We start from the raw sequence: 24932 nt of genomic DNA on the forward strand, positions 1-24932 counted from the left end.
GTGGCTCAGATGGTTGGAGCATTATCTCAGACACCAAAAAGGTTGCAGGTTTGATTTCCAGTCAGGGCACCTACCTGGGTTGTGGGTTCGAACCCCAGTCAGGGTGTGTATGGGAGGCAACTGATTGATGTTTCTCTCTACCTCCCTCTCTCTCTAAAATCAACAAACATATCCTTCCGTGAGGGTAAAAAAATAATAAAATGTATGTACTAAAAGTTGCATTTTGTAAGAACATGTACAAGCTGAAAATAAATACCCATTAAGACACAAATTGGTTCTGGGGCATAAAGGGAATAATGAAAAAAGGAGTGGTAGAGAGCTCACTTGAAGTGGAACAAAAGGGTGGGCAGCGGGTGGGGGCAGCTGTGTGGACAAAAGCACAGGCAGGGAGACCCAGCTGGAGGCTTCAGAGAAGGGTGGGGGCGCTGGGCTGCAGTGAGGCACGACGAGAATGATCAGACCTGTATGAGATTAAGGAGAGAGGATTTTCAGAACCTGGTGGTGGATAAAGGGGGGAGGACCAAGGTGCCCAGGATGGTGCCCAGGTTTCTGGGTGGATGACTGGGGACATCCGCCAGATGGCTGGCTGTGCAAGGGCAGAGCTCAGCAGAGGGATCTGAGATGGAACAGGTTGGAGACTCATCTGCATACAATGGTGAGTGGAGATTCCCTGGGTAAGTCCATGGAGTGGGAAGAGACACAACTATGAGGGGCATCTACATTTAAGCTCCTGTTGGGGATAAGGGACCCAAGAAGTTGACCACACAATCATCCTGTGATAAATGATAAGGCCAAGGCCATCAGGATCCTGGGCTGAAGAGAGAGTAGCAAATGGGTCCTTTTGCATAGACTTTTCTGTTGCCAAGAATGATTGCAAGCATTACCTCCTTTGAGTCTCATGCTAGGCCTACAGACTTATGGGGAAGGTAGGCCAGCTTTATTGTCTACATTTGATATACGAGGATAGGGCACACAAAGAAATCACACAAGGAAATCACACAAGGAAATAAAAGTGTGAGTCGCAAAGGTCTCCCACCCATGCCTCAGCCCTTTCCAGCCAGAGACACTGCTGCTTCCATGGGCAAGAACCTAGGTCTGGGGGTGGTCTTGACAAATGGTAGCTGCAATAATCACAATCCAGGTGGCCTCAAAGCTCAACAGAGGCTAATAGGCTCAGTTACTGGTCAAGGACCCCAAGTAGTCTGGAGTTGGAAGGGTCAAAGAGCACTGGGCAAGTCACCTTTTTTCTCTGAGCCTCCCCTATCGTCACTTGTGAAGTGGGTTCTTCACAGCATTTTATAGGAATCAAATTTAAAATGGAAGCAAAAGGAAAAAGTGGGCTCTGTATTCAAAAAGCAAGAATATAACGAAGGGAAAAATAAGAACAGAAACTGCAGTTAGGGAGCCGTGTGGAGCAGAAAGTGTAGAAAAGGTTTGGGTGTGGAGGAAAGGGACCAGGTGTTCTGCTGTGTGTGGGTGAGTTACAAGGGAAAGACACGGTCCTGGCCCTGGAAGGCTCATCGCCCTCCATGTGTCATCCTTAGCCCTGCCGCCTCCCTCATCTTTGTATCAAACAATGACCAAGCCCTGCAGCTCCACTGTTGGGCTTCAGATTTCTTCTCTCCCTGGGCTTCTCACCAACAGTCTCCTTGTCAATCTCTTAACCCAGCCTCCCTCCAACAATTCTTCACCTGGCAACACAGGCCTTCCTGAGACAGATTCGCCTGTAGGTCTTTTCCACAGCTAACTATCCTCTGCAGGAGGAAGGCCAATGTGTGATCAGGCCCTGTGGCCCTCGCCCACCTTGCTGGCTTTACTCTCGAAGTACCCAGCACACTGGCTGTCACACACCCCCATGCCTCTCTGCATGTGGACTCCCACTGCCTGAGGTGCCCAACTGTTCCTCCAGCCTCCATCCATCTGCAGAGCTCTTCCTCATCTCTATGTCACCTCCTCTGTGAAATCTCCCTGAATCCTTCTGTGACGAGAAAGGAGGTCTGACCATGGGCAGGTCTGACTAGGGCCGGCTGGCAGTGTTGTGGGTTCTTGACTTGTGCAGAAAACATTTCCCAACACAAGTCCAGGTAACTGTGAGTGTATGTTTATTAAAGCTGGGGATGGTGAAACAAGGAGGGCTTAGGATAGAAGAAGCAACAGGAGAGAGCCTAGGTGGGGCTGCTTTGGTTCTCTAGAAACATAGGAAGGAAATGACCACAGGTGAAGCTGCTGTCAGCTCACTGGAAAGTCAGAGAAAAAGAGCCTTGGAAACAGGGTCAGGGGGTCAGCCTAGAACAAGCTGTCACTGCCCATTGTTCCCCTGGTTGCAGGTCTCAAGGGATCCTTGGAGTTTAGGAGATACAGGCCTTTGGAGAAAGAAGAGGGGGAAGGGAAAGGTGCAGGTGTGCTCCCTGGAGGGATAATGAGTGCTGAGTCCTCTGTTTTGAGGGTTTTTAAAGGTTGGGAATTTAAGGGAGGTCTTAGGGGAGATCTCGATGGAATATTTACCAGCTTTTCCAGGTGTATGCTTTCAGGGTTGTGGTCTCCACTGACTGGTCAGCACCAGGACAGGGGAGTCATTAGTCATAGCAGCTGAACCTGGCACTGCCCACCTGGTTTTGCTGCTTTTTGGGGCCTGGAGCTGAAATACGACTGAAGCCTAGATGTTATCTCCAGGGAGGTGACCGTCTGTACCTTACTTTACATTGTTTGGCCAGTTTGTTCAGCTATATCTGTTTCCCCTTTCTACTTCAGAAGGCATTTTCCTAGCTTCTTACTGCCCTGACTCACAGCAGGTAACACCCACTCCTCTGTGCAGACCTGTAAGCAGCTCTGATTCCCCCTGGTCTATGGCCTGGCTGCCTTTCCTTCTAGTCCAGCTGTGGGCTCCTTGAGGCTGTAGCACCCAATCCAGGACTGGCAGCCAGTCGCTGCCTAATCCAGTGTCTGCTGAAAGGCTCACCTGGCCTGGAGGCCTTATTCCATCTCAGTTGTGGGGGATGGGGGTGGTAGGGCGTGGTTAAGCTCAGAAATAGACATCTCTGATTATACCACATCTTTCCCCCAAACTCTCCAAAAGGTCCCATTGCACTGAGGAAAATTCCAGTCCTCAGGATCAGGCCCATTAACCCTCCCACCTCACTTCCTTCTTTCTCATTCTTCTCCAGCACCCCATCCCTCAAGCTCCCCAGACTGGGGCTCCCCCCGACATGTTTCCTCCAAAAGGAATGCTCTCCGCCACCCTTCCCGACCGCCCATCTCCTCATCCCAGCTACACACCCTGGCCACTCCAGGGCTTCTTTGCTGCAATGCCTGTCCAGCTGTTTAAGTTTACTCCCTTAGCTCTCCCTACCACCTGACAAAGTCGCACATCTTCTTTGTTTACTGTCTGTCTGTCCTCACTACCTTATGAACTCCTAAAGGGCTGGGATTTTTATCTGCTTTGCCCACCACTGTACAACAGGCCTGGAACCCAAGGAGGAGCTTAGATAATCTGCGTTAAACGGCTGAACAGACGGGCAAATGAAGAATGCCGCTCGGCGGGAAACTGGATTTATCCACCCCTTTAGAAACATGCGGGGGGCGGGGCTGAGGCTGAGGCAGGGGGCTGTTGGGAGGGGCGGGGCAGGTGCTGTCCGTGAGCTGGTTGGAGCCCGGTCGGCCACGCCCCAGTATCCGGGAACGCCGGGCCTGCGTGCCGACGCAGTGCGGAGGATTTAGGGAAGGGCGCCCGCGCCACCGGAAACTGTCGCAGTTTTCGGCGCCAAGAACGCGGGGCGGTGGCGAGAGAGTTCAGGAGCCGCCATGGAGTCGCTAGACCCGGAGATCATCGCTGCCTTGGCTCCAGACTCGTTCCTGGAAAAATTCGAAGGCCCGTGTTATAGTGGCCGCTTCCACGAGGGCCAGTGGGAAGAGGTAGGCGGGCGGGTGGGTGGGCTCCATACTTATTGGGAGGGATCGGGAGGGGGGCGTCTTGCGGATTTCGGCGGCTTCCTTGTCCCCGGATCCCAGACACTGCCACCGACACGTGGTTTCTACTCTAATGTTAACCGGCCTGGAGGGATTTAGGGTCTTTTTAATCTGTTAGTACATTTAGGACTACAGGTTTTGGAGTCAGACTTGTGACTCCACCCCTCACTGGCTCAGATGCAGGGTCAGTTGCTTAACGTCCCCAAGCCGTCTCTTGGATCTGTAAAGTTGCCTTAACTGTAGTACGAATCTCATAGGATTGTGGCGAAGACGAAGGAACATTTAGCGCTCAGTGACTGATAATTACTGAGCACTTTTGTAAGAATGTCATAACTGAAAGAATCTTTAGAGACCATTAATCTACACTCTCATTTTACAGGTGGGAAACTGAGGGCTGGATAGGGAGCGATATAGTTAATCATGATGTTTTGCAAATCATAAGAAAACTTTGATGTAGAGGCTTGGATCTACTCCTTGGCAAATCCCATTTGTATAGTTCACTCTTGTCTTAATCTCTAGGAATTTGAAAAGATCCCCCTATTTATGAAGAAAGCACCATCAGAAATTGATCCTCTGAAGAATCCTGAGTTGGCTTGCCTCCAGTCAATTATTTTCGATGATGAGCGCTCTCCAGAAGGTATTTTCCATGATTCTAACATTTGTTCTGTGTCTTCATTGAATTGAGGTAAAGAGTGAGTCGTTCTGGCCCTGGCTGGGGTAGCTGGGTTGGAGCATTGTCCCATAAACGAGGTCACTGGTTCCATTCCCAGACAGGGCACATGCCTAGGTTGTGGGTTTGGCCCAATCTGGGTGTGTTGAGAGGCAGTCGATGGATGTTTTTCAGACCAGTGTCTGTCTCCCTGACTTCCCCTCTCTCTACCATCAGTAAGCATGTCCTGTGGTGAGGGTTAAAAAAAAAGAGTAAGTCATTCTGATTTATAACAAGTGGTAGTTAGCCTGAGATAACCTGTCATTGTCTATTCCACATACAGTGTTTTGGATGCCCAGTAAATGCTAGGCGTTAGAGATGCAGGGATGAGGAAGGCTGCCCTCAAATGTCATGCTGCAGTGGATAACCAGACTGTCCTAAAGAATCAGGACGAGCCTGTGCAATAGGTGCCAACATGTAGCTGTGTATTGGGTGCAGCTGGAACATTGAGGCAGACATTTGAACTGAATCTTAACAATTTCATAGGCTAGCATGAGGATGGAATTTGCATTCCAGTGCAGTAAAATAACACAAGCAAGAGAGAAGGGTAATTCTACCCCCCATTTCTTCAGTAATCAAAAAAAAAAAAAGTTCTTTAAAAGCTAGGATAAGTATGCTTTTTTTTCCCTGCATGCTTACTTCTTTGTAAGCACTTAATAGTCTGCCATGTAAAATATTTGGAATTGATGGTAGCATTAAGTAAACATGACTTTGTTTCTCCATTTTAATACCGAGGTTTATTGTACTTTTTGGGTTTTGTTTCCCTATTGGTTTCTTTTTCGTTTATTATGTTTCATTGTTGCATGATTTAGAATATTTTAATGAGCCTATTAAAAAGTAGGAAATAACAAAAAAGGAAATAATGATTTTTTTTTTCTTTGCAGAACAGGCCAAGACCTATAAAAATGAGGGCAATGATTACTTTAAAGAAAAAGACTATAAAAAAGCTGTGACTTCATATACTGAAGGCTTAAAGAAGAAGTGTGCAGACCCTAATTTGAATGCTGTGCTTCATACCAACCGGGCAGCAGCACAGTACTACATGGGTAATTTATTCCATTATTGAATGTTTTCTAAGAGTTAACTTATAATAAAGCCATTATGGTGGCCAGTGGAGATTTTGAGGATGTCAGGAAGAGGAGCTGCTTATCCCAGATGCCTGGGATTATTTACTCTTAATTGAACTCTGATCTTCCAGGTAGACTTGGTGAAAAGGGAAACCAGATAGATTGGCATAATTTTTGCTACCTGAACCAAATGAGTGATATCAAATACCTAAATTATATGAGTTGGTGTGATCTGGGATTTTTTTTAGCCCAAATGCTTCTATTTCCTAAAAAAAAGTCCTTTTATCCCTTCCCCCCACCCCCTCCTTCTCAAGTATGCTATTGCAGAAGGATTACCATAAAAGAGAACTTTGTGTGAAACTGTATTATCTAAGGGAGAATTTCTCAGTGTTCTGTGGGACTCTTGAAATAAAAAACATTTGGACAAGTAAGTTTGGAAAGTGCTGCTTTGTGGGGAATTTGCAGTGTGCATTGATATGCTAAGGACTCAGGTAACCTACATCAAAGAACCTTACACGGTGAATCTGAGTTTTGTAAACCATGTCTTCAGGTAACACTTAGCATGCAGTACTCTTCTGTAGATGTGACTTTGTGAAACATTGATTATTTACTAGTGACTAGTCTTGGTCATTTTAAACCCATGTTTCTTATCAAAGAGCTGAGAGAGCCCAGTGAGCCCAGGCTTTCTGAGGGGCTGGGAGACAATGAGCCTTACAGTCTGGCTGGGATGAGTCTGATGGCGCTCACCACCATTTGAGAAGGGTTTCTCCTCAACCATCGTCCGCTCCACCTGTTTTCAGCCTGTTCCATTACAAAATTCTAAAAAATAAGAGTGGTATAGCACTTTGGGGATTATTTGGGCCATGGGCCAGCCAGTGCCTTCATTTTGCATAGGCCCAGAGAGAGGGACCCTTTGATTGAAGCCTGAACCTGGACTAGAAACCCAGTTTTCTGATTCCTGGATAAATACATTTTCTTCATTCGGGAGACAGTATTCTGTGCCAGGTACTAACATCATGGAGATGAGTAAGACCTGACCTTTACTGTGTGCTGGGCACTGCACTGTGAGCAAGACCTACATGGTACCTTTCCTTGGGGAACTTAGAGATGCCATTTATAGGGCTAATAAGAACAAGCACCTTGTAAGAAAAAAACGTGTGTGTGCAAGACACCAGAGGAGCAGATGCATAATAGTGAGAGCCATTCCTTATTTATGTCACTGGTAGGGCTTACAAAGCATTTCACATTTCTTATCCTTTCAACCTCATAGCAGCTATATAAGGTAGAAAAATTCTTAAGGAGTATTGTTGGAGCACAATGTACTAATTTACTTTCTAACTTACCATTGGAGTGCGCTTTTCCCATATCCGGATATTATCTCTTTACCAATTTTCATGTTAATTTTAATTCCTCTAATCATTCATGAGGTTGAGCATCTTTTCATGTACTTATTAGCTAGCCATCTATAGTTCTGTGGATTGGTTGCCTGATAGAAATATTTCTAAGGCTTTTGATTAGCACAATTATATATATTTTCCTAAAAACAGGTCTGATTTAATTTATCTAAGATTGTACAAGAATGTCTTTGTCTCTATGCACAAAATTTTGGAAATATTTTTTATCTCAAAACTTGTTATTTGTTTTATGAAATGGTGTCTCATTAGGCAATTTTCGTTCGGCGCTCGGTGATGCCATGGCTGCCAGGAAGCAAAAACCCTGCCACCTCAAAGCCATAGTGAGAGGTAAGTCTTGTAGAACTGCAGTATGATTTTAAGTAAGGAAAAGTTAACTCCCAAAAGTTGAGACATGGTAAGCTTTTTTAAAAAAAGTTTTAAAAAATCTTAAAAATTTATTTTTAGAGAGAGAGGAAGGGAGGGAGAAAGGGGGAGAAACATCAATGTGTGGTTCAGATAGGTAATTAAAAATCTAGTCCTTTGTGTTTTAAGAATTTATAGAGAAATTGAAATTTCTCCTTTCAAATTAATAAAGAATATAATTAACTAAAGCAGTTCCAAAGCCACATTCTAATTTTTTCCCCAGTTTTTTGATTGAGCCCTGGCCAGTGTGGCCCAGTTGGTTGGAACACCATTTTGTAAACAGGAAGGTCACTGGTTCTATTCCCAGTCAGGGCACATGCCTAGGCTGTAGGTTCGGTACCCAGTCAGGGCATGTACTGGAGGCGACTGACTGATGTTTCTCACATCGATGTTCCTTTCTCTTTCTTTCCCTCCCTTCCCCTCTCTCTAAAATCAATGAGCATGTTTTTGGGTGAGGATTAAAAAAAAATTTTTGTTGCTTGAATGGTGAGATCTTCAAATGCCATGTTAATGTTAACTAAAAGATAAATTATTCGACCTGTGTTGATACTGTGATGCTGAGATGTGCCCAGATCACTTTTTTCTTGTAGTCTGACCTTTGTGTGATAATAGAACTTATATTACTTTTATACCTCACCTTGAGAAGTTTAAAGGTGCTTTACAAACTTTAATTTATTCCTTAAATATTAATTTTCTCTATATCTCCATGGACCAACTTAAAATGCTTTATTCAGGTTTCTCTAAAGAAGATATTTATGGTTGGTATGGTTAGTAGGTCCATCATAGGGAGGTCCATGGTTAGTAGGTTCCTCATAGGGAAAGAAGGTACTGAATAAAGATGGACAAGTAAATTGAATGTGGTCCTGTGGAATTGGCCTCGGGCTGGAAGTCTGTAATCCTTATTGAACTGTCAGTTTTACCTTACTGTGTGACCTTGGCAACACACCCATTCTGAGTATTGTTCAGAATGAGATTTGTTCATCTTTGAAAGATGAAGTTGGATTCTGTTGACATCTAAGCACTTAGAGTTCCTATATTTGGGATTCTGTGGAAAGCCCAAAGAAGCTAACAAGAAAATTGAGTGTGATTAAAGGAGAGGCAGCTGAAACCAGTAGCCATCAAGAACAGTTTTAGGAGAGAGACCTAATGTCTTTGATCTTGCCACTGCTTGATTAATGGCTGATGCAAATTCTGCTTTCAGACTCCATTTAGAGAAATCACAGGAGGTGGGCTTTATTCTTTCCGTTTGCAGATGACGACCCTGGAGCTCGCAGATGCTCAGTTCTTCCTCTAATGCCTACTTGGTAAATGACAGCCAGATTTCCAGCCCAGATCTGTCTGATTCCAAGGCCTGTGACTTTTGCCACTTAGCTGTAGCCTTCCCTACTTTGAGAGTCCTTAAGACAAGGGAGGCTCACAGGAGTTTTGAGCTGAGGGCACTAGAGATCTTAACTGATCTAATGTATAAAAATGAGTCTTCCTAGTCTTGGGAATGTAGTACAAGGGGCTTTATCTGTTTTCCCAACAGGATGCTGGCTAGTAGTCAGTGGAGATGGGAGTTCCTTCTCGAGGGGGGCTCTTCCCATGAATGTTTGCCGTTGATCTTAAAGGGTTCTGGGTTTTGCAGGTGCCTTATGCCATCTGGAACTGAAAAACTATGCTGAGGCTGTGAACTGGTGTGATGACGGGCTGCAGATAGATGCCAGAGAGAAGACGCTTCTGGAAGTGAGGGCTAAAGCAGACAAGCTAAAGGTTGGTGGCAAAATCAGCAGCCCTTTGGAATTTATTAATTCATTAATTAGCATTCTTCAGATTGTATCTTTTGGTCACTGGAAACTTTTTCTTCTTTAAAAATAAAACCCAAGGACCAGCAGTTCCAACCAAGATGTCTGAGCCCCTGGAGAGCTGCCCAGGCAGGCTGCCATCAGTCATGATGTCTGGGCCAGCAGGCCCTTGTCAGGCAGGTCCCCCGAAAGATCTAGCACACAGAGAGAGCCACCCGCATTCTTGGAGGACATGCCACAGGAAGCCTGGACCCAAGCTCTGTCTCTAGCTGTCAAAGAAACAGAAATAAGGGGAAGCAGTGCCAGCACATGAGCTGACTTTACAGATGACGGACTGAAGAGGAAGAGACAGACACACAAGCCACCTGGTCGCGAGTCAAGTGAAGAGACCAGTGATACATTAACTGACACAAAGGAAATTGGAGATCATCTTCTGGAGAGAATGGGTTCTGTCCTTGGGCAAGTGATAGCTTGGCCAAGTTCATGGAGGCTAAGTTGAAATCTCCAGACACAATAGTAGCTAAGTTACAGACTGATGTGTCTTTCATGTATTCCAGACCAATGCAGGGTATTCCAACTAGGAAGTGGTATCCAAGTCCTCCAGGTGAAACCAGCCCTCGCTGGCTGTCACCATTTCCTTTTGCTCTGTTCTGTCATGCACAGAGCAAAACTCTAAACACATGGGATGATTGGTAATTGTTCAACAAACACAACAAACTTAAATGCCTAGTAAGTAAGATGCTGCCGTATCTTTACCTCAGCTGGAAAGTGTCCTGTAGTGAGTACATCACCATTACATGCCATATACAATACCACCATGGTGATCAGTGAAAAGTCAATAAACATAACATAACACATTGGGAAAGGAAGAACTAATCCAAAAGAGGAAAGGAGGCAGGAGGCAGTGTTCTAAAGCACCAAAGGAAGAAACCAGGAATTGCTAGAGGCAGAGGGAAAAGACACGCTCTGTTGTCCGGAACTTTGAGTTCTACGTGATACCACTGGTTTTGTGGTTACTGTTGACATGGAACTACTTGATAATACCAGGGAAAGATAACAGGTAATGTGAGACAGTAGTGGAGGACATGCTAGAGGAGGAGGAAGAGGATGACAAAGATGTCAAGGACAGTGGAAAAGGGGTTTATAAATGAAATCTGTGCCATCCAGGAGTATGTATTAGTGTCCAGAACATCCTAGGTGAAGTGGCTTCCTTTGACAAAAGGATAAAGAATACTTACAGCCCTGGCTGGTGTGGCTCAGTGGATTGAGTGCTGGCCTACGACTGAAAGGTTCGATTCCCAGTTGGGCGCGTGGGGTTTTGGACCAGGTCCCCAGTGGGGGACATGTGAGAGGCAACTGATCAATGTATCTCTCACACATTGGTGTTCCTCTCCCTCTCTTTCTCCCTCCCTCTCCAAAATAAATCTTAAAAACATATACTTTCAATTTGATGGTCCCATTCTTAAGCCAGCTGGCTGGCTGTCATAGCCCTCTGTGTTCATAGTCATCCTGTATTTCATTCTACTGAGGTACATTGTCATTGGGCATCAATAAATTCAAAAAAGCTTTGGTGTCCCTATGCAGTGGATAACAGAACTACTTGATGTCCTTTCCAGAGTCCCTTCAGATACACAAGTGGTGCTATACCAAGAACTGAAACCAGGTCCTTCTTATAGCTCATGTAAAAGAAAGAAAAACAATCTTGGCTAGCCAGCACCCGTCACTGAGAAGACCAAGATCTATTTGGGAAGAGAAAACGGAAAGGCTTAAAAAAGCCTCAGCAACATTTCCTTTCTTTCTGATTTTTAATTTATTTTGCCTTTAAAAAAAGATTTTATTTTTAGAGGGGAAGGGAAGGAGAAAGATGGAGAGAAACATCAATGTGTGGTTGCTTCCCAAGTGCTCCCCCCACTGGGGACCTGGCCTGCAACCCAGGCATGTACCCCGACTGGGAATTAAACTGGTGACCCTTTGGTTTGTAGCCCGTGCTCAATCCACCGAGCCACACCAGCTAGGACTTATTTTGCCTTTTTAAAATATCATGACTGAGTATTACGATATAAATAGTATATAAGGGCACATGTCTTTGAAAATATACTTCTATCATACAGAATCAATTTGATAAAGGTTTACTTTCTACTGGGTGAAAGCCTTGTTGGGTTGGCTAAAAATATCTTTTTTTTTTCTTCTGTAAGATGGCTCTAGTAGTGGTTAGTTGTCTTTAAGTTCATTCGAAACAGTTTTATTAGATTGTATTATGACAGTTGTCATATCGGCGTGTGTTTAAAAAAATCAAAATTGGTGAGTTTCTGTGTAGCAATTTTAATATTGGAGATGGAAGAAAATATGCAACATGTTCAGCGTATGATGCTTTATTATTTTAAGAAAGGTAAAAACACACAAAAAGATTTGTACAGTGTGTGGAGAACATGTACAGATCAAACCTGTCTGTGACTGATCAAACCTGTCAAAAGTCGTTTATGAAGTTTTCGTGATGGAGATTTCTTGCTGGACAATGCTCTGCGGTGGGGTAGACCAGCTGAAGTTGGTAGCGATCAAGATGAGACATTGAGAAAATCAACATTATACTACATGGGAGATAGCTGATAAAATATCCAAATTAATAAAGTCATTGGTGAACATGAAAAACGTGTCTTATTTTACAGAAAAAACTAAATGGACTTTTTGACCAACCCAATAATGTAATGCATTAGAACAACAAATGTAAGAATGGTAGCCCTGGGGAATACACACTTCTGTAATTACAAGTGGGGGAACTATATCAGGTTAAATACTTTGAACCTACATAGCGCAGATTTTTAAACTTTGACTTTAACGTTTTTTAAAATGGGACTTTTATCTGAAAAATAATCCATGGTAGTTTTCTATGTTTTATATACTTCAAAAGGGAGGGGATAGTCCCAAAATGGGAATAATGGAAGAGGTGCATTTCAATTTAACATAAATTCTGATTTCAGATCCTGACGTTTATTCCTGAGCAAAGTATTTCTATATGACTAGGCTGATTTTAAGCTAATAAGTGAAGGTATATTACCCCTCAACAAATCTACACTCTGAAACTCTACAAAGAAAACTTCCCTACCTTCTGTCATTCCATCTAAAACTTTAAAATCTCTACAGAATTATACATACATACTGCCAGCTTTATAAATGATTACCTATCTGAATTTTTATACCTACCACTGCTTTAATTTGTGCCAAGTTAGTTAGCAAATTAGCAAAATTTCATCAAACATACTAGCAAACTAAATCTGTATTGCTTTTGGTATCAGAGTATATCTCTGTGTATATAAAAATATGTAGTATGCAAGTGTTTGCAAGGAAAAAAGTATCTGCTTTCCCATTAGGTTACTGAAATGATTTAATGCAAACTGATTTTTGTGATTAGTGTGAATTTTAATGTGAGGAGAATGCAGTGTGCTAAGTGATGTGCCAGCGTTTTATTACGTTTGATAGGGAAAAGTGATTGTTCTTGATAACACGCATGCATGAAAACCTATTTTGTAAAATAAACTGCTTACGGGGAGGGGGCGTTTGCCTTTAAAAATGTTTCCCCACCTCCTATAGAGTCCATATTTAATAACTGCATTCCCAAGACTATTGTGATAGTTCTTCTATACCTGGCTTCCTGTTCTATCAAGAGAGTCTGTCTCTGGAAGGAGAAACAATTTGGCGAGAATGTCTTACTTCCCTCTGACTTGGTGGGGGTTCAGCTTGGTTGAAATTGCTACAGCAGTGTTTTCCACTACTTTACAGCGGGCTGGCAGTGGGTGAAGGTGGGGGTTATGTTAGAAAAATGTAGGAAAGCCGAAAGCAAGGAAGACATATTTTACTCTAAAGATTCTTTACAAATTAATATTATCAAAGTTGATATTTAAAGAATTTTTATTGGAGAACTGTGTTAAGTACTGTTTCTTATGATAGAACTCTTTTGATCTGCTCATGTGCTATGGCTGAAAGAACGTCAGTAGAAAACAAGGCCGTGACCTCCCTGTGCTGTTTGGCACGTCATGTTTGTACTGTCCCTGTTTGTTGCAAAGATGTAATACTCCACGAAGTTGATGTTACTACAGAAAGTTTATTGATAGGATAATTTAAATTTTTTTATATTTTATTTTTTGAGGGAGAAAAACATTGCTTTTTTCCTTTACCCATACAGGCATTCATTGGTTGTTCCTTGTATGTTCCCTGACCAGGGATCGAACCCACTACCCTTGTGTATCAAGATGATGTTCTAACCAACTGAGCTAGCCTGCTAGGGCTGATAGGATAATTTGTTTGAAATAACTTTTGATTATATTTTCTGGGAGATTTATGTTTGCTGCAGACAGCATCCACTCAGATGTCTATTAGCTCAATATTCTAAAAGTGCAGATATACCTAGTGGTTAATAACTGTTAGCAGATGACTAAGTTCTGTTTGTTGCGTTTTATGAAATTTCAGATTTTTAGTTCAATGGTAGTATTGACTATACATTCCCTGAATTAAATATAAATAAACTAATTAAATCTCAAACCAGTCCCGACCACGGGAATACTGGAGGACACAGACAAGGAAATAAACAAGGAGATAAATAGTTACAGTGTGGTAGAGGCAAGCAAGAATACATAGCAGTAGTGGTATCTAATTTTCCCTTGGCCAAGAGCAGGGCAGAGATGGGGGTCTCTGGTCTCAGAAGTTTGCTGAAACAGGTGTTGCCTGAGTCTAATCTCTTTAAAATTGAGCAAGAGTTTACTCTGTTGGAGGTGGGGGTGGGGGAAACATTCCGAACAGGAGAAAGCAGAACTGATTAACCTTGACTAAGTTCTTGGTATTTCTGAAAGTCAGTTCCCTCTCTGAAAATAATAAACATACACCTCAAAGTTTATATATTATGAAGCATAAATGAAAATGTGTGTACATGTGTACACTCTTAGATGTTTTGGAGACATATAGTAAGGACTAGATAAGTTTGTGGCTGTTGTGGTTTGAATAAATAAGAAATGGCATAAGACTATCGTAGTCTGGGTGTAGGGGTGCTAGTGTGGGGGAACATTTGGCAAAAACAGAGGCAATTATTTAAGATCGCAGTTGCTTGAGGCAGTGGATAACAGTGTAAACGATAGGTTTACAGAACACTTGAAAAGCGGGGGAATGAAATTCTATAAGAGCTCCTAGGAATCTAGAAGGTCTCACGTGTGCTCAGGGCCATGCGTGTGCCCAGGAAAGATCTGAGGAGGCCCTACCCTCTTCTGTCTGGCTGGTTTGGAGGCTCTGTGCAAGGCAGGAAGTGAAGGTTATGGCTGAATTGTAAGTTGCTTGGGTGAGAGTTGGAGGTATGCTCCAACGTGCATACCCTGAGTCCTTAGTCAAAGGCTGGGAGACTTTGGCTTCAGGTATTTAGGGAAATCTGTCTAGGTATCAGCTGACCACTGAGCTGACCGGAGACTTCAGTGGTCACTTACAGAATTAGGCCAGAAAAGTCAATCACTAAGTGACAGCAGCAACAACAAACACCGGGGGTGGGGGGAGGGCAGAAAATTTGATTTCCAGAGTTGCCACATTACATTTAAAATACCCAGCTTTCAGCAAAAAACTACACGACATGCAAAGAAAGAAGAAAATGTAACCATAGACAGAAAAAAAATTTTTTTTCAATAGAAATTGTCCTTAAGGAAATCTGGACATGGGAATTTATAAGTCAAAGACTTTAAACCAGGTCTTTTAAGTATGTTCTAAGAATGAAAAGAAACAATGTCTAAAGGACGAAAAAGAGTATGATAATGATGTCTCACCAAATATAGACTATTTGGTGAGACTATAAAAAAGTATAAAGGAAAAACTATAAAACTATAAAAAAGAACCAACTGAAGACCAGTTCTTTAATTAAAGAACCAATGAAAAGAACTAACTGGCCTGCAAAGCCTAAAACATTTATTCTGGCCCTTTACTGATCCCTATTAATCTATAATCTTGAGGGTAAGAGCAGGATCAGATCAACTGATTTTGGATAGATTGGCAAGAAAGGGAAATCCCAGTTATGTTTCTGCCAGATTAAGTAGACTGGTGACACTTTTCTCTCATGGATTATAATTGTGCACAAGGCAGAGCCTCTGTAAAGTTCTTGTCCTGGGTTTTCCCAGCCATACCAGTGAAGCCAAAATGCCCTGTAGTGGGAGGGAAATACCCTGGCTGGGTGGCTCAGTTGGTTAGAGTATTGTCCCATAAAGTGAAAAAGTTGTGGGTTTCATTCCTGGTCAGGTACATGCCTAGGTTGCAGGTTTGGTGCCTGGTTGGGCGCATATGAGAGGCAACCGATTGATGTTTCTCTCTCATGTCGATGTTTCTCTCCCTCTTGCCTTCTCTCAAATCAATAAGCGTATCCTCAGTAAAGATAAAAGGAACGAAAGAAGTGCCCCATAGTGGTGTCCAAGCAGTGTCAGTTCTTCTACCAATAATGCCCTTTCTCCTTGTGGACTGGACTCTGCTGTGCCTAAACCCACCTCTCAAAGGGGCAGAATCAGTTACTCCTTCCTCTGTGTTTCGTAGCCCCTGGTTCACACCACTGAGGTGCCCTCGTACTTGTCTGACCCTCAGTAGACAGTGAACTCCTTGGGTACAGGAACTTCACATTTTTAAATTTCTGCTGTCACCGGTCCTGGTACCCAGGCATGTGCTTTTAAATGTTTGTTGAACTGAATTTGGCCACTGGCATCCCTTGACACAGGAGCCTGGATGGGATAGGGACGAGATGGTAATTGAGGAACAGGCTGGGGTAACAAGAGGAAGCAAATTCCCTAGAGCTGATGGATCTCAATTTCACTTTCAGCGAATTGAACAGAGAGATATGAGGAAAGCAAAGCTGAAAGAAAAGAAGGAGCAGAACACAAATAAAGTTTTACTCCAGACCATCAAGGTGAGTTCTCAAGCCGCAGGCCTTTATGGTTTTGTTAAATCCACTCATCCTGAGGCCTCCTGGGAACCTGTCTTGGGATGCTGTGCCTGAATGAATTTGTTCATTTTCTCTCTGTGTGATGAAGGGGCTCTGGAGTCAGCCTCCCTGAGTTCAGTCCCCTCTCCCAGTTGTGTACACGTGTTGGTCTCAGGTAATCTATACTGAATAGTTGCTGTGGGTTAAGCATCATTTAATTTTCACTGTAGCATTCGGAGGTAGGTTTTCTTGCCCCTGTTTTGCTAGATGATGATGAAGTCTCACAAAGGTAAAGAAATCTCACATAGCTAATACTGGTTAGAGTCAGATCCTTGACCTAAATGAATGTGTCTGATCCATACCCTGCTTTTACCTGGTGAGCCAGTCACTGGTGAGCCTTGGCTTACTTGGTCTTCACAAGGGAGACAGCACCTGCTGTGAGAGTGTGGCGTAGGCTCTTGGTTTCATTCTTGGGCAAGTTAAATTATGCTCCCATTTAAGTGACTTGTTCACTTTGAGAACGTCACACTTCTAAGATGCGCTCCACTAGTCCCTCCCCACAACAAGCAGACTGTAACCACATACTAACAGGTTAAACAAAATGTCATGCTCCCGGTTCTCCGTCATTCACAGTCAGGGATTTGGTCATTTCCTAAAGTGTAGACTGTTGGGATGCCCAGGCATTTGCACACAGACCTTATTTCGGTCTCTCCTGTAGTCTAACGGCATCTCAGAAACTTCACTGTTCAGAAGACAGCGGATACGCACAGCCATACATACTGTGTGGTTTAAAGCAGAAGTCAGCACACTGCTGCCCTGCCTGTGTGTACACGTTACCTATGGTTGTTTTCACACTACGATGCCAGAGTTGAGTAGTTAACTTCAACATGGACCATTTGACCCACAAAGCCTAAAATATTTCTTATCTGACCCAAGAAAAAGTTTGCTAACCCCTGTTAAGGAGGTACCATCAAAGGCAATTTTGATTGCATGTAATTTTCTTCTCATTTGTTAGCCTTTGGAATCACCATACACAAACATAAGAGGTCACTCTACTGTTCAGACTTTAGATTTATCCTTATTTTCATGAGATGGTCAAGATTAAGCCATTGTGCATTTTCTCAGTATTCTATGTCCTAGCTAAACTGAAGCATTGCCATTTTTGTACATGTCACACTCTTGGTCTCTTCTGTGCCTGGCTACATGCTGTTCCTTGGGGTGGCGTGCCCTTCCACCTTCCCCCTCGCCTATGCCTCCACCTTTCAAAGTCTTTGTTTAAGGCCTAGCATTCCCTGGTCACCTCCAGCCCTGAGGCCAAACTAATTATTCATGGTCTGCAGTCCCACAGCCTTACTTCTTACTGTGTATTGTATTCATTTCCAGAGGTCTCTCCCCACTAGACCATGAGCAAGGTCTTGAGGGCGAGAACCATGTCTAGCTGGCTCTGTTGTGGTAGATGTCTGCGGAAGTTGAGTCAAACACGTGATGCCTGCTGTGTGCCAGGCTTCAGGGATGATGAAGGTGAATCAGGGAGCTGTCAGTGTTGTGGTTTCCCTGGTCAGGTGAAATGGGCTCACATCCTTCCACACATAAGGTTTCTTTGTGTTTCTGTCGTTACTCCAGGCCAGGAACGTCAAGATAGTCTCTGAAGCTGCCGCCGAGGAGGACGAGGAGGAAGATTCCGCCTCAGCTGGTCTTTGTAAACTCCTGAACGGGCTCAGCTTTCAGAACTCCTACGGAGCCAGGCCGAGTGTGGACGACCAGGGCAGACTGAGCTGGCCTGTGCTCTTTCTGTACCCGGAGTACGCCCAGTCGGACTTCATCTCTGCTTTTCACGAGGACTCCAGGTACTTACTCGCCCCAGAACCTCTGTCTTGCTGGCATGCTCTCTTCCTGCTGTGTCTGCAGGAGGGAAGAGAATAGTGTCGAGGGTTTCGGTCTGATTTGCATAATCTCTCTCCTGTCCCTCATTTCTCCCTTGGCTACCTAGCTCTGCAGTGGCAGACACAGTCCCCCCATTGTATGACGGGGCTAATACAGTGTTTGTACACATCTGGTGAGATGGGAAATCATTGTAGGTAGTACACACATAATAATTTAGGTGTATATTTATTAGAAAAAAATATAGCTAGCAGTTTTAACGTGATTTCCTAGGGTTAATGCTTAGAATGTGGCTAAATGTGAGGAATGTTGTTAAGCTTGAGTCAGGCTTAAATTTAAAGAAAATTACTATGTCATAATAGGACAGGTGATACATGTTTTGGGTACTGTTGTGAAAATGACTTTTCATGTTTTTTTTAATACATTCTTGATATCTCTGATTTGGTCTCTGGAGACTGTGATGTGGGAAAGTAGATCATGAGTTATTGATACCAAGAAAGTACATGTGTTACATCCTTAGGTTTATTGATCATCTAGTGGAGATGTTTGATGAACTGCCCCCTTGGGACTTAGAGCAGAAATACTATGCTGGCAACTTAGAGGTAAGAGAAGTTGTATTTTGTTCCTGTATGGGATTTTTTGAGGAATGTGGGGCTTTTATTGCTTTTTTAAAAGACTGTAAATGTTTTTTGTAATTTGTGATACATAAAATGGTAAATTATATGTTCTGTACATTTACCATAAAAATAGCATTTTTAGTTTTTTAATTATAGTTTTGAAACTATAGTTATGTTAGTTATGTAATTGTTAATCATTATAGTTCAGTAGCATTGAGTATATTTGCGTTACTTGGAACCATCACCACCATCCCTGTCCATTTTCATCACCCCAAACTGAAAGCGTCCCCACTCAGTAACAACTCCCTATCTCCCCTACCCACAGCCCCTCGAAAGCACCATCTGACTTTCTGTCTCTGTTAACCTGACTACTTTAGGTACTTCACACAAGTGGAGTCATACAGTATTTGTCTTTGGGACCGGCTTATTTCACTGAGCATAATGTCCTCAGGGTTCATCCATGTCGTAGCAGGTGTCAGAGTTTCCTTTCTAAGGCGGGCTAATCCCGTTGCTGGGATTAACGAAATAATCACAAACTACAATACGAAGACTTTATCTTCTAACCATTTCAGAGTGAGATGCCAGCTGCTCCCCCATTTCCGTGAACACTCCAGTTTCTGTTCCCCAAAACAAGGACATTTTCCTTCATCATCCCAATCAGCCATCAAAATTAGGAGGTTGACTTCAATGTACTAGTGTGGTGATTTCAGCCACTGTACCGCAAGAATTTTTAAAACATACAATCCCTGGCTGTTTAGTCAGGGCCACTGATCTCTTTTCCCTTAGATGGTCAAATAAAAAAAATGACAACAGCCAACACAACAATAGTCATCAAGTGTGAATGAATCAAATTATATCTGTTTCTTTGTCAGATCAGGTGTGTATGTGCGTGTATGTGCGCACACCACAGGATTTTAGTAATTAGTTTGTGTGTGCCATGAGGTTACAAGGTTGAAGATCACTGCGCTAGCACCATCGAATCCTTTGACTTTGTTCAGTGTTTGCAGATTGTCTCAGTGGTGTTCTTCACAGTGAACAAACCGGTTCAGAATCCCACACTGATCTGTACTTAGTGGTCACGACCCTTTAGTCTCCTTCAGGCCGTTGCGGAGTTTCTCAGTCTTTCCTTGATTTCGGTGGACTTACTGCTTTCGAAGGTCATGGATCGGGTGTTTTGTGTAGAGTCCATCAGTGTGGGTTTGTCTGTCTTTCTCCTGACCAGATGCCCATCTGACTGGGAAATCTCACAGGTGACACTGTGTCTGGTTGCACGCTCTCAGTTGCTCCTGATTTGGGTGTGTCCCGTCACTGCATTCGCTTTGATCACCCGGTCGAAGTGGGGCTCTGACAGTCTTTGCCACTGGAAAGTAAACCTTTCTTCCTATGTAATTAGTAATTTATAGGGAGGTACTGTGAAATGATGTACATATCCTATTTGTCAAACCTTCAACATAATTTTATATCAGTGAATTTCTGGTTTCCTATTTTATTAATTGAATTATAATCTATTACTATGATTGGGTTATGCTCAGGTTATCTCAGATTTGGCCAGTGGGAATCCCTTCAAATTTGTTTTTGTGTCCTTTTGACTTGTTTCCATTTTTTAAGCGTTTCCTTGCTTTCTGGCTTGAGGTGTTCTAGGCTCAAATTGTGCTTTTTCTTGTTTTACTTCTGGAATCAACCACTTTTTCCCAAGGAACCCTGATTGTTTTAATGGAAAAGTGTGTTTGGAAGCCAGGATCTGTTAAATGGGGTGGGTGGGTGGGTGGGTGGGTGTGTGTGTGTGTGTGAGAGAGAGAGAGAGAGAGAGAGAGAGAGGGAGGGAGGGAGGGAGGGAGAGAGAGAGAATGTAAGGTCTCACAGGGCTCTCCAGTTCTAATCCAGCACCACAGGATCTTCTTCCTTTCTGTGTTTGTAATAGTGGCTTCTGTTACTCTTCATATATTTACTCATTTGGTCAGTCCCCCTCCTGTCACCCCATTGTCCCCTCTCCCACCCTACTTGGGCTTTGGACTCTTGCAGCAGGCGGCTGCCCCAGCGTAGGTGGCCTCTTTAATCTGCACACACACTGTCCAACCACTCTACATGAACGTCCCCCTTATCCTGCTGAGGTTCTTACCCTGGTTGGGCCCTGATACCCTGTTCTTAACAGCCATCCTACAAGGACACCCTTCTCAGCCTTAGGCTGGCCAGCCCCCAGCAAGGATCCCCTCCTCAACTGGCTAGGCTCTGTGGACACCCCTTATGTTCTGCAGCCGCCCTATGCAGATGTCTTGCTCACCCTGCTTGGGCTTTGACTACCTGCACAGGGCTGTTCCCTGTGTGGCCACCCTTTAACCCCTGCTCTGTGCTATCCTGGCCTTCCTGCACATCTAATGGCTCTAGGACTGAATTATTAGGGAAGGGAAGGCTCATAGTCCTGGGCTTGAGTCTTGACTTCTTTGTTTACAGGCTGGGTTCATTGCTGCATTATTTCCCTTCTCTGAGCCTTGGTTCTGTCTTTGGAAAATGAGGCCCTACAATACCTTTACATTTTTTTTTAACTTTTAAAAAGATTATTTAGAGAGAGGGGAAAGTGGGAAGAAAGAGGGAGAGAAACATCAGTGTGAGACGTAATCATCCATCGATTGCCTCTTGCATGTACTCCAACCAGGGACTGAACCCGCAACCCAGGCACGTGCCCTGACTGGGAATTGAACCAGTGACCTTTTGCTTTGCAAGATGATGCCCAGTTAACTGAGCCACAGCAGTCAGGGCCAATAATACCTTTATCAGTATCCTGGGGAAAGACTGAGTGCTTTATATTCCACAGCTCTGTACAGGAGGCATTCAGCTAATAACAGTCACCATCTCTGTACCTTTTTCCTGGACTTGGCCTCAACATGCCTGGTGTATCTGACTGCTGCTCCTCTGTTAACCTTGCAGGTCTACTTTGAGGATGAAGAGAGGGAAGAGCTGTACCAGGTGCCTCCCAAGACTACCCTTCGGCAGGTGCTGCAGCACCCCCGGTGAGTCGCTTCATGGGGCAGAGCAATAGATGTAAATAGATGTGAAGCGTGGGGCTTCACATAGAGGGACTGACACCCCCCGGGCTAAGGCTGCACCTCACAAATGCTTCTACACTTGCGCCTTGCTGTGGTGAATGGATGACTTATCTCCCTCCCTCCAGGACTTGAGAGCCGAGGCAGTGGTTTTTGTTCGCTTTTTAAACTGTTTTCAGCACAGCCTGGCTTACCCTGGGTATTCACTATTGAGTGAAGGAGTGAAGCATGTTCCAACAGTTTCGTGTCGTGTTTAGCCACAGGCACTCAGTGCTAGAGGGCCGGCCCAGAGATTCCGAGGGGGCAAGGCCATGCTCATTTGCCACATTTGTAAGCTGCTCTACAGATATGCTAAACTCGCATTTTAATGTTGACTTATGTCCAAGCTTTGGGAAGGCCACGTATGATTAAGATTGCAGTTCAATTAACCCCTCTCTCTTGTTGTGTTGACTACAGGTGCTTTGTGAAAGACCTGACACCATCCTTTTTGATCTGTGCGGAATCCTCTCTCTTCTCTAAACGTTATTTCCGGGCGAGAAACGTGCAGTAGGTAGAGGGATGGAGCCAGGCTGCGGACACGTTCCCCCTGGACCTCCTCCCTGACCCTCCTGTTCCTGGAGTGTAGCCTTCCTGAATCAGCAGGATGTGCCCCTAGAATCCAGCACTTTTTTTTTCATCCCAGCAATAGCCCTTCCTCAAATCATAGTTAGGGAGGAGCTGCTGACTTCCCCGAACAGCAGCTTCTCTGGTCCAAGTGCTGAGCCTCAGCTGGTCCTCACTCCTCTGTTGACACAAAACTCTGTGCCTTGGTCATGACGTCCTTGGACTCACTGTGAGCTGCGTTAACTAGCCTCCATCTCTGAAGGGACCATCTGTGAGTTACCACGGCAACTCACCCAAGGAACTCCCTGGACTGAGTCAGGATCCAGTGACCTAAGTTCACATTCTGAACCTTTGTCGGGTAGAGGCTTTAGAGAAGCTACCCTTCAAACTGCATGTGCACACAAACCACGCATGTAATTTTAAGGCATTAGAATGCTGGGACTATGGCCTCCAGTTATTTCCTGAGCAGGGAGGTTGTTCTGTGGAAATAACGTAGATGCCTCAGGGTGAGATGGGGCCAGGAACAGCGGGTCCTGTTCCTGTATCTGTACTCACCTACAATCTGGAACCCCTGAAAGGTTTGCCAGTTTTCCCAGTCTTTGCAACGTGGAGGGCAGTGATGCACTTGGACACTGGACCGCATTCTTCCCTGGTTTTCACACTTCAGGGTTTTGTGCCTTTTATGCTGGAAAATCTTTTTGCATGTTGAATCATTGTTATAGGTTGTACCTAGAGGGTTTTATATGTGCTTAGCTGTAGCCATGTGACTTCCTGCCGTGTCCACCCCATCCCCTGGGGAGCAGTGCACTCGCCTGCAGAGCCATGGTGTGGAATGTTCATGTTCTTTCCTCTCTGCCATGAGAACACACCTCCCAGACTGGGGCTGCTCCTTCAGCCTGGGTGCCAGCGTGCGAAGACATGCGAAACAGAGCTACAGCAGCCACCCTTCAGCCACTGATTGTAACTTGAGTGAGAAATAAATGTTTGTTGTTGTAATAGCACTGAGACTTGGGGGTTGTTTGTTACTACAGCAAAGCTAATACATCATTAAACTGAAACCAGCTGCTGTCCTTGAGATGGACCGATGTGGGGTTTTGTGCTGTGTGCTTCCTTGCCTTTGAAGGGCAATTTGCTGTGGAAAATTTACAAAGAACCATGCAGCTCGTGGCCAGGAGGCTGGAGTTCAGCCTCTGTCCTAAGCCTGGCTGAAGCCATACTGAGGCCTTTCTCCCTCACTTCCCAGCTAGAGACTGCTGCTTGGTTCTGTCTGCGGGAACTCAGCGCTTGGTGACATTCAGTTAGCCACACCCTAGCAGGCCTTGCAGGGTTCCCTGTAGCAGGTGCTCCAGCCACCTCAGGTGCTTTGCAGAAAGCAGGTTCCAGTGTGCCTCCCTGCCCCCTCCCAGGGGCCCTGTGAGGCTAAGTTGATACGACAGATGAGAGAGCAGGTTGTACATTCAAAACCATGCACCTGACAAGGGTCGTTATGTGACCTTCATCCCCATCACCTACCCCTTTCATAAGGCTCCTGGCAGGCCAGGTCAGTAACTTCTGCTCTTCTTGTCGGTTCCTGCTCTTCCCTCCAGGGAGGGGAGGGGGCAGACGTGGAAAAGAGAGAAGAGAAACTTAGAATGGCAAAGTGTTAGACCAGGGGTAGAATGGCAAAGTGTTAGATCAGGGGTAGGAGCCTAGTGGCTGTCAACTAGCTGTGACTTGAAGGGACTGCTAGGAGCCTGCTTCATCTGTAAAATGTTTCCCTGTCCCCTCACAAGTGTGTCTGTGGCACTTATGTGAAGGCAAAGTGCTTAGTCAATCTCCTGGCATGTGATGACTCAATAACTGGCTCTTAAGCTACCTATACCCAGGTGCGCGTCTGTGCAGACTGGTAACCCCAGGCCAGTGGTTCTCAGTCAGGGTCATTGCACTGAGAGGACCTTTGCCAGTGTCTAGAGACATTTTTGATCATCACAATTTGGTGGGATGGTACTGGGATCCAGTGAACAGCCAGGGATCCTGCTGAACATTCTGTAGTGCACAGGACAGCGCCCCCCCCGCCCCACCCAGTCCTGCCCAAACTGTCTACGGTTTTGGGAAGTGCTGTGCTGCACCTTCCCGAAGGCCAGCTGTCAGTGCACAGGGGCCAGATGGGGATTTGTCTGAGTGCCCAGGCCGGACACAGCAAGAGCTCAGTGAGTGTGCTGATGGATAAATGGATGAATGAAAAAGATACAGCAAGTCCTGTTCCGAGGCCCCATGTGTGCACACACTAGCATCAGTGGCATCTTAAGCTCAAGCCGTGTGGCATCTTAACATCTCCAGCAATGCTCCTCGCCTTTCTCGCCCATGGGCTCTGCCATTCTCTGGTCTCCAGGAGAGTGGACCAGGCAGGTTTAGGAGCAGGCCCGCGGAGCAGGGGTCTCTGCAAGGCCGCACAAGACTGGCACATGTACACCCCACCCCCAGACCCCACAGGTCAGGGTCAGGGCTTTCAGGGTGGGAGTGGAAGCAGACGCTTC

The 24932-nt window shown here is 44.7% G+C and overlaps 1 protein-coding gene across 1 annotated transcript; it reads left to right on the plus strand.

Annotated features, from left to right (window-relative positions):
• Window positions 1-3718: 3718 nt before the first annotated feature.
• TTC4 (tetratricopeptide repeat domain 4) lies at window positions 3719-23417 on the plus strand. Its single transcript, XM_037161490.2, has 10 exons — window positions 3719-3912; window positions 4486-4603; window positions 5560-5721; window positions 7407-7484; window positions 9187-9311; window positions 16173-16259; window positions 17898-18121; window positions 18676-18757; window positions 21698-21780; window positions 22270-23417. The coding sequence occupies exons 1-10, from the start codon at window positions 3802-3804 to the stop codon at window positions 22361-22363; spliced, it is 1164 nt and encodes a 387-aa protein (XP_037017385.2). The 5' UTR covers window positions 3719-3801; the 3' UTR covers window positions 22364-23417.
• Window positions 23418-24932: the final 1515 nt, after the last annotated feature.

Source organism: Artibeus jamaicensis, unplaced genomic scaffold (assembly GCF_021234435.1).
Source record: "Artibeus jamaicensis isolate MK-2021 breed Jamaican fruit bat unplaced genomic scaffold, CSHL_Jam_final scaffold_1019, whole genome shotgun sequence".
NCBI classification, from domain to species: domain Eukaryota; kingdom Metazoa; phylum Chordata; class Mammalia; order Chiroptera; family Phyllostomidae; genus Artibeus; species Artibeus jamaicensis.

Bases quoted from the DNA above. Each gene is read 5' to 3' on its own strand.
- TTC4 (XM_037161490.2), top strand. From the start codon at position 3,802: ATGGAGTCGCTAGACCCGGAGATCATCGCTGCCTTGGCTCCAGACTCG. The intron at 4,604-5,559 runs GTATTTTCCATG...TTTTCTTTGCAG, and splicing joins TGATGAGCGCTCTCCAGAAG to AACAGGCCAAGACCTATAAA. The intron at 9,312-16,172 runs GTTGGTGGCAAA...TTTCACTTTCAG, and splicing joins CTAAAGCAGACAAGCTAAAG to CGAATTGAACAGAGAGATAT.